The following is a 14,787-nucleotide window of genomic DNA, read 5'->3' on the forward strand; positions in this document are numbered from 1 at the left end:
TGTGGAAATTATCCATTGATTACTTTTATTTTCGTGGTCAAATGGCCAGACCATTTTACCTTATAGTGAGTATGGGGAAGGAGATATTGCAAGTTTGAGGAAATAAGGTATATACTAAGTTATCTAAGAGAGTAAGGGAGTGAGCAGACTAAGAATATATGGTCTGAGTGATGGGCAGCATGAATAAACCACTAAGCTCAAATACTGACCGAGTTGCAGGCATTTGCTCGTTCTATTTTAGAAAGACCCTTCAATTCAGTATCAAATACATTCATCTTCTCTACCAGGCAAGTGAGAGCAGTCTCTGTAGCTTCTCCAACTTTTTCATACACACCCTTCGCCTGTAGTAGTTAAAAGCATACAAATTACAAAAAGGGAAAAGTAGTAAATTTTCTTTAATAAAGACTTTTTCCATAGGTGGACAATCTCTCGTCCATTGTACCATTATTCTTTGGGCCATTTTTATCCTATTCTGGAGCATATGATCCAGATAATTAAAAATAAACTCAAAGCATAGGTATGCATTTTATCTTTTTCTAATAATTAGGTCTTTCATTTCCCTTAACCATAAGGAGCCAATAATCACAGTATTAATTCAAACATAGAGAGCTTTCAAACAGTATTTGTAATTCCTTGTCATTATTTATCATTCTACAGAGTTTACATTCTGTTTCTGTTGGGGACTGGCTTGCCTTTAGAAACCAAAGAATTTATCTCACTGTTTATAATTAAAAAGGGAGGAAAAAAAGGTTTTCTGTTGGTTAAATTTTATATTATATCATCATCATCAAAACAACCTTCTAAGCCTCAGCCTGTCCTCTAGGACATAATGTTACCCATCTTAAAAAGCAAGATCAATACCCTATACTTTCAGGAAAAAGTATCCTGGGTTTTAATCATTTATAGTAACTAAGCTATACACAGAAGAGAACATCATGTATGCTACAACTCCTAGTTAAGTAACTGCAATGCTCAGTCACAGAGAATATATGAAAGGCTCCCAGCTTCCTTTGGGTAGGTCATGCTGGCTCTGATAGAGATAGGCTCTTAATGGAAAGGGAAAATAAAACCAGGAACCCATACTTTCAAAAAGGGAGGAAGGAAGGCTGGATTTTCATTCCACCCACCGCACCCTTGAACTAGGAACAGCCAGGTCTAGTTTCTCATTTGTGAGGAGGCTTACCTCATTGTAATCCAAAGCAGAGTCATTACAGAGAGCACAAATTGTTGCCAATTCCACAAGACCATCATATTGATGACATTTCACTGGTTTATCATCTTTATGTCTGTCAAAAGAAAAAGTAACTCTTAGAACACACTGTGTTCGTCTCTACTGATTATTATTTAATTATTTACTAATAAATAGAATTTTGTGGACAACAGACTGGCAAGCATTCAAAAGAAATCTGATGCTGGAGACAGAATGTGTCCCTGGTATCAGTAGTCAATCAGTAAAGACCAGGAATTCTTAGATAATGAAATTCCTCCACCACTGGTATCAATGAAAAACAAACAGGAATTCCCTGGTGGCCCAGTGGTTAGGACTCGGGGCTCTCACTGCCAGGGCCCTGGGTCCAATTCCTGGTCAGGGAACTAAGATCCCGCAAGCCGTGCAGCGCGACCAAAAAAACCAAACCAAAACCAAAACCAAACCAAACCAAACCAGAAACCCCACTTGAAAATTTAGGCTTCAAAAGATGAAAAAGGGTCACTGGCTTATATAAGCTGTAATATCAATTTCAATTTCCAAAGTATGTATTATCAATTTTGTTTTTAAAGAAAATGAACTACTCTGATAAACATGAGCCACATTAGGAAAAGTGTCTGAACATTTTAGAGACACTGCAAGTCTATACAAGCACCAAACTACCAGAGTGGAGCCTTTAAAAGACAAGGAGGGATTACTCACATTTCTCCGATAGGTGCATATGTTGATCCAGTTATGGTAAACTCATTAAGGGAACAAGTATCACTGTCAACTTTGTCCAGAATGAACATCTACAGAAAAAAAAAAAAAAAAAGCCTAAGTGTTGAAAAGGTATAAAAAATATGCTAGAAAAAAACATATAACATTTGCTAAGACAAAAGGCCTTTCTCACTTAAGTATCAATGTTAATGAAAGTGATTAAATGAAGCTCAGCATGAGGAATATTGTCCCTTATTCCAACTGGACACTATTAAGACTGCCTCCCCCACCCACCTAACAGTCTGAGAAACAGCATCACTGAGGAGCTGAATAAATAATAAGCAGCAACAGCACCAGACACAGAAGAGAACCCACGTGAAATCTGAGTTATGAGGACTCTGGGTCAGTCAATTCCAAAGACTCAGCAGTACTCTTTAGAATGCTCAGAATTCCAAATTTCAAATGGCTGGCTGAGGAAGTGACATAGGTATTCCTGCCTTAAGAGCTAACAGTAAAAGCCTAGGAAGAATAAACTCACATTTTAGAGTTGTATAAACGCTCCCCAAGTAAAATAAGAGAAATTGCTTCTCTACTTCTTCCTACTTATTTTTATTGTGGCAACAGCTCATCTTCTATGAAGCTGCACAACTACATGTATACAGTAAGGAGCCCGCAGAGCTGAATGAACTGATGCTACCAAGACAATACAGATGGAAGCATGCTTAGGAAAGAATTCTTAATTTTACAGAATAATAAAGTGACATAAGCTAGTTTCTTAAAGATGGCTTTTTTTTCTTGGTTTGCTTTCCAGTTATAATTCAGAAGTCCAGTGTGGAATGATCAAACCATTCTACAATAAGGAATTTTTTAAATGTTAAACTAAAGTAAAAAAAGGGCCATGTACCCGTGAGCCGTGGCCACTGAGCCTGCGCGTCCGGAGCCTGTGCTCCGCAACGGGAGAGGCCACAGCAGTGAGAGGCCTGCGTACTGCAAAAAAAAAAAAAAAAAAAGAAAAAAAAAAAAAAAGGGCCATGTAATGCTTTAAAAACATCTTTTCAGAGCATTCTGACTCATATTCAGTAAGAAAATCTGCTCATTTTTATTTTAAAATAACTTCTTTTGCCTCATAAGATTTGCTTCTTATACAGCATGTACTTTTTATCCCCACATCTTTACTGGAGTATAAATGCTTTACAATACTGTGTTAGTTTCTGCTGTACAACAAAATGAATCAGCTATACATATACATATATCCCCACATCCCCTCCCTCTCGAGTCTCCCTCCCACCCTCCCTATCCCACCCCTCTAGGTGGTCACAAAGCACCAAGCTGATCTCCCTGTGCTATGCGGCTGCTTCCCACTAGCTATCCACTTTACATTTGATAGTGTGTATGTCAATTATAGCACATACTTTTAAATTCCAAAAGCTTCATTTCAAAAGTACACTCAGAACTAAATCAGCCTTGGAACTGAACTAAAGCTATAAGTAAGACAAAACGATTTTTAAAAAAATTAAAATATACAACGGGATTTAAAACCGTGATGACTCCTGATAAAAGGTGCTAGTTCAAACACATACAACTGGTGTGTCAAATGAGGAAAAGATTCATGTCCAAGGTCACCTGCAGCAAGATCACCAATCCCTACAACTTCTTTCTCACAGACACAACATCTAAACAAGGAAGCTTGGCACAAAGCTCTTTCCAAAGGTGTCAGACGTTTACAGAAGAGCAAACAAAGGACTAGAGAGGTTAAAAGATGTGCTCACAGTTACACAATTATTAAGTGGAAGAGAGAGAACCAGGTTTACCAATGTTTCCCATAAGAAAATTCAACTTTACCTTTCTATTAAAAGTTGTGTTACCCTCGGACACATCACAACTTCTCAGAGCCTAAGTTTTCTAACCTCTTGAGCAGGATTACCATACGATTCAAATAAAGTCACATGTGAAAAATTAACTGCACTAAGCCTTATCAAAGCAAGTTGGCATTATTATTACTATACACCATACCATTTCTTTAATGACACTGTTTGTAAAAGTGAAACTCTTTGGGTCTATACCAGAGTCCAAAATATTCTGAGACATTCAGAATTCTAACCCACACCAACTAAATCTGAATGCACATGGGCATTTTAGACTGCAAGCCAGTATACCATTTAGAAACTGCATGATGAAAGTATCCCGAAGTCAAGGGCAGTTATGCAATCCACTGCAAGAAACCTCCTGTAGAATACCGATTAGCATCAGCTTTCTGTCGCCAAAGGTAGAACGGAACAAAGAGGCAAGCTATTTCTTTAATAGAACATTTTAAATCAAATCATTTAAGGGAAAATATAAGAACAAAAACATTTTTATCATGGACTGTGTTTTAGTCTTAGTTTGAAGTCTGAAGCTGCCACAACCTTACCATTTTTTAAAGATTACAATTTCACACACTGCTTTACCTTCATGGATATAAGGACTACTCTGAGGAATTAAAGCTTACAGTCTAAGTTTAAACAATTTCCCAGGGGAAACCAAACAGGTAAAATGAAATTCCCTTTCTCTCCCCCAATCAATCAGCTTTTAGCTGACAACTAGCTGCTAGAAGATTCGTCCAACCTTTTTTGGTTCCAAGGAAAGAGAACTTAGGTAGCTCAATTACACCCTGCATCTACTCAAGAAATTCAAGACAAGCTAGAAGCTTACCACTTTAGAGAACACCCCAGTGTGTTTTAAACACCTGTCCATTCACTCTAAATCTGGGTTTTTGGACAACACAAAAAGTTGAGGGTGTGTATATCAAAAAAATACCATGAATATAAATTTGGCAAGAAAAAGATTCAGAGGGTTCAACTGTATTAAAACAAGAACAATTTCCAGTGCTAAAAACACATTAACTAAAACCTGGAGATAAGGCCAAGGGGAGGATGGCATGTCCTTTCAATGTCATTCAGAAGCATGACTTAACAAGCACACTCAAAGATTTAGTGTTTTGGAAAAATTTAACATTCTTTCACTGTGCTATTATTAAGGGCTCACGTTTTATAAAGCTGTGGCTTTTTGTCCTCTCTAAAAGATAACCTTAGTTTTACTGCCCTATAGGATATTAACCAGTTTTTGTAATCTAACACACATCAATTCTATTCTAATATTGAGCACTTCCTCACATGGTCCTGTAACCAGTTTTACCATCTTACTGATTCTTCCTCATTGAATTAATGAGCCAAATAGAATCTTTGACATGTGTCCACTCAATATTTGTATGAGTTGTGTACCTTCTGGAAAATTACTTTGACTTCTACATAGTAGTAGTAGTTTTTTTGTGTGCGTGTGTCAATTTTATATTTAATTTACCCTTCCAGTTTTATTGAGGTGTAAGTGACATACAGCACTGTATAAGCTTAAGGTATACAGCACAATGATCTGACTTATGATCATGAAATGATTATCACAATAAGTTTAATGAACATCATCTAATATATACAAAATAAAAGTCTTCTCCTTGTGATGAGAACTCTAAGATTTACTCTCTTGACAACTTTCATATATAACGTACAGCAGGGCTAATTATATTTATCATGTTGTACATTACATTCCCTAAGACTTATTTATCTTATAACTGGAAGTTCGTACCTTTTGATCACCTTCATCCAATTCCTCCCCCTCCCACCCACACCTCTGCCTCTGAAAATCACAAATTTGATCTCTTTTTCCATGTTTGTTTTTGAAGTGTAATTGACCTAAAACTTCCTGGTGCATGGGATAGTGATGCGATATTTCTATACATTTCAAAATGATCATGATAAGTCTAGTTCTCATCTGTCACCATACAAAGATATTACATTATTACTGACTGTGTTCCCTGCACTCTACATTTCATACCCATGACACACTTATTCTGTAACTGGAAGTTTGTACCCTCAATTTCCCTCATCTGTTTCTCTCATTCCCCCACCTCAAAGTTGTTTAAACAAAACCTAGGGAAATTGAATTACATGAAAGAACTTCATTCAGCTGTACCATTACATTATTTCTTTAGTTCTTATTTTGCTAAGGGAAGGTTTAAAGTTTTTAATTTTACCCCCAAGTGATGGTCAAAACAACCTAAGAAAGGAAGGATGAACACAGAGAATGAAGCAAGTTAAAGGCAATTATTTACTTTTCAAGAAGAAAACATGTCTCATTCAATGTGTTAAGGAAGTACCAATTAGAATTTTATATAGGCAGGTAACTAGCTGGTTTATAGAACTCTTCCTTTGAAGCTTGTGTTAACATACATACACTTAAGAGAGAGAAGAACAGGGAAATAAAGTAAGCATAGGGGGCTTCCCTGGTGGCGCGGTGGTTGAGAGTCCGCCTGCCGATGCAGGGTACACAGGTTCGTGCCCCGGTCCGGGAAGATCCCACATGCCGCGGAGCGGCTGGGCCCGTGAGCCATGGCCGCTGAGCCTGTGCTCCTCAACGGGAGAGGCCACAGCAGTGAGAGGCCCGCGTGCCGCAATCAATCAATCAATCAATCAATATAAAGTAAGCATAGTCACCTAACACATTTACAAACTGCTTACAGTTATTTCCCCAGTACAAATATATCAGCCATGTAGATAACCTTTATTTCACGACATAATTTTGGGAATTAAATGATTAATTCCTCTGAAGTATAAGAAATTACCTTGGGCTCAAGCTACACATACAACCCAATTTGCTTAAAGCACATAAAAAGGTATCAAATTATAAATCAAAGGTTTTAAGATCCAGCAATCCCACTCCTGGGCATATATCCAGAAATGATGAAAAGATATATGCACCCCAATGTTCATAGCAGCACTATTTACAACAGTCAAGACACAGAGGGGGACTTCCCTGGTGGCGCAGAGGTTAAGAATCTGCCTGCCAATGCAGGCGACACGGGTTCGAGCCCTGGTCGGGGAAGATCCCACATGCCGTGGAGCAACTAAGCCTGTGTGCCACAACTACTGAGCCTGCGTGCTGCAAACTACTGAAGCCTGTGCACCTAGAGCCCGTGCTCCACAACAAGAGAAGCCACCGCAATAAGAAGACTGCACACTGCAACAAAGAGTAGTCCCTGCTCACCGCAACTAGAGAAAGCCTGTGCGCAGCAACAAAGACCCAACGCAGACAAAAAAAAAAAAAAAAAAAAAAAAAAAAAAAGAAAAAGACAAAGACACAGAGGGACTTCCCTGGTGGTCCAGTGGGTAGGACTCCACGCTCCCAATGCAGGGCGCCCAGGTTCAATCCCTGGTTGGGGAGCTGGATCCAGCATGTATGCCACAACTAAGAGTTCATATGCTGCAACTAAGAGCCCACATACAAAGAAGTCTGCATGCCGCAACTATAAAAAGATCCTGCGTGCTGCAGCTGAGGGCCGGCACAGCAAAGAAAGGAAGAGGGGGAGGGAGGCAGGGAGGGAGGGAGGAAAACACAGGAAGAAACCTAAGTGTCTGTCCATAGATAGATGAATGGATAAGGAGATGTGGTATAAAGATATACAATGGAATATTACTGTGGAATCTAGAAAAAAGGTACAAATGAACTTATTTACAAAACAGAAGTAGAGTTATGGATGTAAAAAACAAACTTATGGTTACCAGGGCATAGCAGTGGGAGGGATAACATGGGAGATTGGGATTGACACACACATACTTCTATATATAAAATAGATCACTAATAAGAACCTGCTGTATAACACAGGGAACTCTACTCAATACTCTGTAATGGCCTATATGGGAAAAGAATCTAAAAAAAAAAAAAGCAGGTATATGTATATGTGTAACTGATTCACTTTGCTATACACCTGAAACACAACATTGTAAGTCGACTATACTCCAATAAAAATTTTTTTAAAAAAAAGGGAAGAAAATAATGCCACTTGCAGCAACAGGGATGGACCTAGAGATTATCATACTAAGTGAAGTAAGTCAGAGAAAGACAAATATATTATCGCTTGTATATGGAATCTTAAAAAAAAAATGATACAAATGAACTTATTTACAAAACAGAAATAGACCCACAGACATAGAAAACAAACTTATGGTTACCACAGGAGAAAGGGGGAAGGGGGGAGGGCGGAGGGGGGAAGGGGGGAAGGGATAAATTAGGAGTTTGGGATTAACATATACATGCTACTATATATAAAACAGATAACCAACAAGGACTTACTCTATAGCACAGGGAACTATACTCAATATTTTCTAATAACCTCTAAGGGGAAAGAATCTAAAAATTATATATATATGTATAAAAATAACTGAATCACTTTGCTGTATACCCGAAACTAACACAACACTGTAAACCAACTATACTTTAATAAAAATAAAATAAAAAAATAAATCACACAGGGAGCTCTACTTTACTTCGCTGTACAGTAGAAACTAACATAATATCGTAAAACAACTATACACCAATTTAAAAAAATAGTAATTAAAAAAATAATAATTCAAAGGTTCTGATGGCATGAAGGCATATGCTTAGGATGAATCAACAACCATAACCTGCAAAGATTCTGAAACTACTCCCACTTACCCTGCAGACTGACATCTGGTTCGTTGTCAGTGTACCAGTCTTGTCTGAGCAGATAACAGAAGTACAACCAAGGGTTTCCACGGAGGGGAGACTTCGAACAATGGCATTTTTCTTTGCCATTCTGCGAGTTCCAAGAGCCAGACAGGTGGTGATGACCGCAGGCAGACCTTCAGGAATGGCTGCTACAGCCAGGGCCACAGCAATTTTAAAGTAGTAAATAGCACCTCTGATCCAGGAGCCTCCATGAACTGGGTCATTGAAGTGTCCAATGTTTATGATCCAGACCGCAATGCATATAAGGGAGATGACTTTGGACAGCTGTTCCCCAAACTCATCTAGTTTCTGCTGGAGGGGTGTTCTCTCCTGTTCCGTGGCCACCATTTCATCCCGGATCTTGCCAATTTCAGTGTTAACTCCAGTTGCCACCACCACTCCCATGGCTTTGCCGGCAGCAATGTTTGTACCCTAGGACAGAAGTAGAGAAATGGTTACAAGAGTAACACCACACCCAATTTAAATACTGACTAGTAAACTCAGACTTGTGTGGATTTTCAAGAGGGCACCAAGATTCTCTCACCACATTCTACTGGGCCTTCCAGTGGCAACCAGCCATCTAACTTTGATGATGAGCAATACCTCATGCAGGCAGTGTGGTCCCTCTCTCCCTGATTTGATTCTCCATGAAATTAGAATGGTACCTACCTGCTTGCCCCAGAGCCCTCTACACCGGCCCACCTTGAATCTCTATTCACAATACTGAGCCTGGCTTGCAGACTAGCTTTGGGCTGGGACAGCGCTTAACCCCTCTGTGTTCCTGACTTTTCATACTTCATACAGCTCTCAACCCTAAGCATTCTCCACCTCTGGCTCCAACAACTCAACCCCTCCTACTTTTATCACCCATAATAAGAAGGGCAACCAGGACCATGGGCTGTCCTTGAGGACCTCCACTTAAGCACTAGTATTCAAAGAGCAATACAATCAAGTGTAAGGTTCCCCCCACCCCATTTTAATTCCTAAATGTTGGAAGAACAGGGCTTCATTATTTTCATTGTAGCTCTACTTTTTTACTTACTATGGGGTGGTTAGATTCCCATGCTAACCCACAAAAGCCCACTACTTGAAATACCACTTTAAGTTCTAAACAAACGAAAACTATAAATTTCCCAACTTGCTATTTCAAAAAACTTTAACAGAAACACTGAAGTAGTACAATGAACATCCATCCATTTTCACCCAGACTCACCAATTATTAAATGGTTTGCCACACTTGCTTTCTCTCTAAACACACAATGTGAACTACAACTACACACAGTTATCATCCACATCATTTTGAAAACATCCCTTTATAGGCTAAGTCTTTTCCAAACAAAGTACTCACAGAAAAGAGCATGTTCTTCTTATCTTGATTGACGGCCCGTGGGTCAGGGACGGGGTCAGTGTGCTTGATGACAGAGACAGATTCACCTAAACAGGTTGTGATACGGAAGGTTTGTTTAGATCTGTGCAGTCTGCACCTGGAACCTTGGTACCCTCATCCCCTCATGCCATTACCACTCTCAGGAAAAAGAAAAAAAGGCCCAATTCATTCAAAAGAACATAAACTAGTAAAATTCAGTAATAGAAACTAATTTCAAAGAAAAAAATCAAAATACAGGAATTTAATTTTGAAGTAAAATCCCAGTCAATTACCTTTATTTTCTTGACTAACTATACAAATTTAGTTCATTTTCAGGTATCATTTTATACTCTAATATTATGAATGTAGATTTGTTGTATACTTATATACACATACACTCTGATACTTAAGAAGGTGAAAGTATATTTACTTTTAACAAAATGAACAAACTGTAGGTACAGTAGATGAATACTGAGGATCATCCACTGGAAAGCCTGTTTTTATTTTGTTGTTGTTGTTTTTGTTCAATAATGCCAAAGATGAGAAATGAAAACACTGTTCTAGAAATATTTGCATGCAGTAATCAGACCATTCTATTTCAATAAACCAAAATGAAAAACAGCAAGAGACTAAGAAGTAAGTCTACTAAGAAGTAAGTAGGTCTCTAAGAAGTAAGAGATTACTTCTTAGAACTTTCACAATGTCTGAATCTGGTTTCAACTTAACATCACTTATGAAATGCAGTTGATCCTTGAAAACCGCAGGAGTTAGGGGCACCAACCTTCTGCACAGTAATTATGGTTGGCCCTCCATATACGCAATTCCTCTATATTTGCGGTTCTGCATCTGAGGATTCAACCAACTAGTACAGTGTAAGTACTATAGTATTTACTATTGAAAAAATCTGCAGATAAGTGAACCCACACAATTCAAACCCATGTTGTTCAAGGGTTAACTGTATATAATGAGGGTGAAATATGGCCCTAGTTGTTAGTTCAAATTCCAGGTAGCAAATTTCACTCTCAAAATTTAACAAAAGAATCTGGTTCTTCAATCTAGCCTAAAACTAGAGTATGACTTTTAAACAAAACAAAAAAAAAACAACATTCAAGAAACCCTACGGAAAGTTTTAAAATGGAAATTATTTTTGTAGGCACAATATGAGAATTTCATACATTCAACCCAATCAACTCCCTACCATTTTATGGCTTAATCAGCTTCCAGGTTGTTGCTGCTAATGGGAGTTTTAGTAGATAAGCTATTCATAAAGAAACAATAAAAAACACAGAGCCCAGGTTACTCACATCCCTACTTCTATGACATGAGTTGCTTTCAAAACTAATAATCAGATAAATCTTTGAATTTTATATTTACTCTCTATTTAATTCAGGTTAGCATTGTGTTTTATCTTCTGACCACCTTACTTCCAGTTAATATGAACCCTCCACCCTAGACTGTGCCTGTATCAAACAAAAACAGGAAAATGTTCCAAACAATCCCAAATCTAAGCGTGCAAACTTTAGGTAGTAAACATTCACCATTTTGGAGGGTGCTAACTTTTGTTAATTGTACATCTGATTATTGCAAAGTATGTCAGATGGGAGATTAGCATTCCTGGAGTCTATATTTTTCCTGCTTGGAAAAAGAACACTAAGTAATTAATTCACTTTCCACAAAACAGAGAGACAACCACACTACTTCAACCTTAAGAATATTACCTCTGCTACTGAAGAAATTTGTAACCTTAAAAAAAAAATTAAAAGGTAAGTTTAAATCAAAACTAATTTTTAATAAAATTTAAAGATAAACAGGCCTTATGAGATGAAAGCCAATTGTTTTTAAATCATAGCTTTACCTCATGTATTGGCAAAAAGCCTAACTGATAAAGCATTAAGAAGTAAATATCCTGGAGAGGATTAAGAGACAGTGGGGCAAGAAGTCAACTCAATTATTAGCATGGAATCTGAGGGAGCCTTCAGAAATTAAACAACCTTCCAATACATAATATTTACCTGTGAGAATTGACTGGTCAACTCTTAGAGTAGTAGATCTGATGGAAGTTAATCTTATATCAGCAGGAACTTTGTCACCAACTAATTGGGGAGGAAAAAAGTCAGCTAAAATAAGCAACTTTTGCAATCATGTTACATAAAGAAAAATCTGTCTCCAAATCAAACACAACTTTTAAAGGAAATAAATAGCCTGTATACAGCACAAATATATAAAAATCTGCTATAGGGAATTCCCTGGCAGTCCAGTGGTTAGGACTCCGAGCTCCCACTGCAGGGGGCACGGGTTTGATCATGGGGAACTAAGATCCCGCAGGTCACATGACATGGCAGGGAGGAAAAAAAAAATCTGCTACAATAAGCAATATAATCAACTTATTCTCAGGGTCATAAAAACTCTTCCTGGATAGATACAAGATTTGAAGTACACAAGAAGAGAATAATGATGCTCGGGCAAACAGCTCTAAGTACACATTATTTGCACACCTACACACACACGCACACCTACACACACACACACACACAGCATGGTGAAGGGGACTGAATTGTACAAGCCATGATTTATTCCACTAGGAAAGCCAAATTACCATGAACAGGAAACAAATGCCTCTATAAAAAGATGTTCAATTAATATCACTCATAAATGAAAGGCAAGGGCTTCCATGGTGGCGCAGTGGTTGCGAGTCTGCCTGCCAATGTAGGGGACACGGGTTCGTGCCCCGGTCCGGGAAGATCCCACATGCCGCCGAGCGGCTGGGCCCGTGAGCCATGGCCGCTGAGCCTGTGCTCCACAACGGGAGAGGCCACAACAGTGAGAGGCCCGCGTACCAGGGGGAGAAAAAAAAAAAAAGAGGCAAGATAAAACTACACAGAGAGATCACTTTTAAACTATCAAATTGGCAAAGGAGTTGAGAAAAATGCACCAAGTTTGAAAGGATGTATAGAAACAGGGCTTCTTATACAGGGTGACTAAGATGTGGAAAGTTTAGTTTTAATAAGCAAAAAAACAAACCAAAACAAACAAAACCAGAGGCACAAATCATTTAGAGGCAAGTGCATGAGCAGATATTAATGAAAACTCGGTGTTAGTGCACTGCTAACAAGAACAAACTGAAATTTATAATGTCACTAAACATACCATGTAATGTTAGTAACCCATTTAGTATTCTTAATTCAACTACGCGTCCAGACTTTGTGACGACCCTATATATACTGCTGAGTACGAAGAAAAAAACTTACAAAATCTCTGGAAGGCAAACTGGCAATACATATCAAAATTGCAAAGCACAGGAGTTCCCTGGTGGTCCAGTGGTTGGGACTCCACGCTTTGCTTTCACTGCTGAGGGCGTGGGTTCGATTCCTGGTCGGGGACCTGGGATCCCCGCAAGCCGCATGGCGCGGCCAAAAAAAAAGAATGCAAAGCACAATCTTTTTATCCCATAAATTCCACTACAAAGAATTTATTCTACAGATATGCTTGCTGTATATGGTTAGTTTTTTTTTTTATCAGCAGTAGAAAAAAGAGACAACTCTATTCATACTAAAGTAGAAACTTCCTCTAAGACATACTGTACATTAAGTGGGGGAAAACACAAGTGTGAAGCATCATGTATATGGAGCTCCACTGGTATGAGAAAATACCTCTGGGAAGGTGTAACAGACTTGTACCACTAGGGAGCAGGGCATGAGTGGCAGGAGACTTTTCACCTTGTACCCTTTGGTACCTTTTGAAGTTTGAATTATCAGATAAATGAATAAACCTCTTGCATAACCTCTAGAAGATCTTGAAGTCAACTGAGTTTTCTTTTCTGGGCCAAAGAGTCCCTTTAACAGCTCTTAAACAGACCATGTCTTAGCCCCTTTCCTTGACGTATTTGAAGTAAATGCCACAACACAGACCCCTGGAACAGATAAAGCCAGTATTTCACCTGCACCTTGAGAACAATGCCCAGTGTACTGCAGGTGTTCAAATATTGCTGGATGAGTACACATCAGTACCAAAGCAACTGGACAGTAAAAAAAATAGGGGCTTCCCTGGTGGCGCAGTGGTTGAGAGTCCGCCTGCCGATGCAGGGGACACGGGTTCGTGCTCTGGTCTGGGAAGATCCCACATGCCGCGGAGTGGCTAGGCCCATGAGCCATGGCCGCTAAGCCTGCGCACCCAGAGCCTGTGCTCCGCAACGGGAAAGGCCACAACAGTGAGAGGCCCACGTACCGCCAAAAAAAGAAAAAAGTATACAACAGCTTTCCCTGGCTTTCTGAAAGGTACTACGGTGTTTTTCAGAAGTCTTATGCAAGGACAGCTAAAAGTCAGAAGAAATAAGCACAGTCCCTCCTACAACTGCATATGGTATTTCTAAGTTAAATCTTAATTTTCAAGACTTACCCTACTATACTGAACTGTAACTGTCACTGGTTATACATAAACTGGCAAAACAGCCATTCTGTCCAAGAAGTAGATTTATTTCATTTGTTAAACCTTTAATTTAGTTCTAATTTTTCTGTATCTCAGAGCTTTTAAATTCAGGGAGAGTTATGCTGTGCTTTCTGAGCTCTAGTTCGTGAAACAAACCCTATAACCTAAGTAGGAAATGTGGCCACAAGGTGGCACAGAAAGGGACTGCCAATATATAATCTCAAGAGGCAAAGATCATCCCTGCATTTGACTGCAGGGACACATTAAGTTAAGGTGAAATTCCTGCTGGAAATGCTTATGCAACAAACAGCAATATTCAGACTGAAGAAATCAGAACCTTTCATTTTAATATAATTCTGCTCTTACTACAATAAAGGAACCATACCCTAAACTTTAGTGACCTTCAACACCTAAAATACCCCATGAAGATAAAACTTTAAAATCAATTTAGGGAATTCCCTGGGAGTCCAGTTGTTAGGACTACATACATTCACTGCCAAGGGCGTGGGTTCGATCCCTGGTTGGGGAACTA

At 38.8% G+C, this 14,787-nt stretch overlaps 1 protein-coding gene across 3 annotated transcripts in view; it reads right to left on the reverse strand.

Annotated features, from left to right (window-relative positions):
* The window catches only part of ATP2A2 (ATPase sarcoplasmic/endoplasmic reticulum Ca2+ transporting 2), a 67,359-nt gene that overhangs the window by 16,235 nt on the left and 36,337 nt on the right, over positions 1-14,787 (reverse strand). For 2 of the 3 annotated variants that reach the window (XM_028479970.2, XM_007104217.4), the window contains exons 6-11: positions 11,843-11,923; positions 9,813-9,898; positions 8,432-8,896; positions 1,910-1,998; positions 1,184-1,286; positions 210-341 (exon numbers count right to left, since the gene is read on the reverse strand). In XM_028479970.2, the coding sequence (XP_028335771.1) occupies positions 210-341; positions 1,184-1,286; positions 1,910-1,998; positions 8,432-8,896; positions 9,813-9,898; positions 11,843-11,923 (956 nt within the window). Of the gene's footprint in view, positions 1-209; positions 342-1,183; positions 1,287-1,909; positions 1,999-8,431; positions 8,897-9,812; positions 9,899-11,842; positions 11,924-13,078; positions 13,161-14,787 lie in introns of those variants that run through there. The other variant, XM_028479971.2, reaches the window with a different exon arrangement.

This window comes from Physeter macrocephalus, chromosome 19 (assembly GCF_002837175.3).
Source record: "Physeter macrocephalus isolate SW-GA chromosome 19, ASM283717v5, whole genome shotgun sequence".
Taxonomy (NCBI): Eukaryota; Metazoa; Chordata; class Mammalia; order Artiodactyla; family Physeteridae; genus Physeter; species Physeter macrocephalus.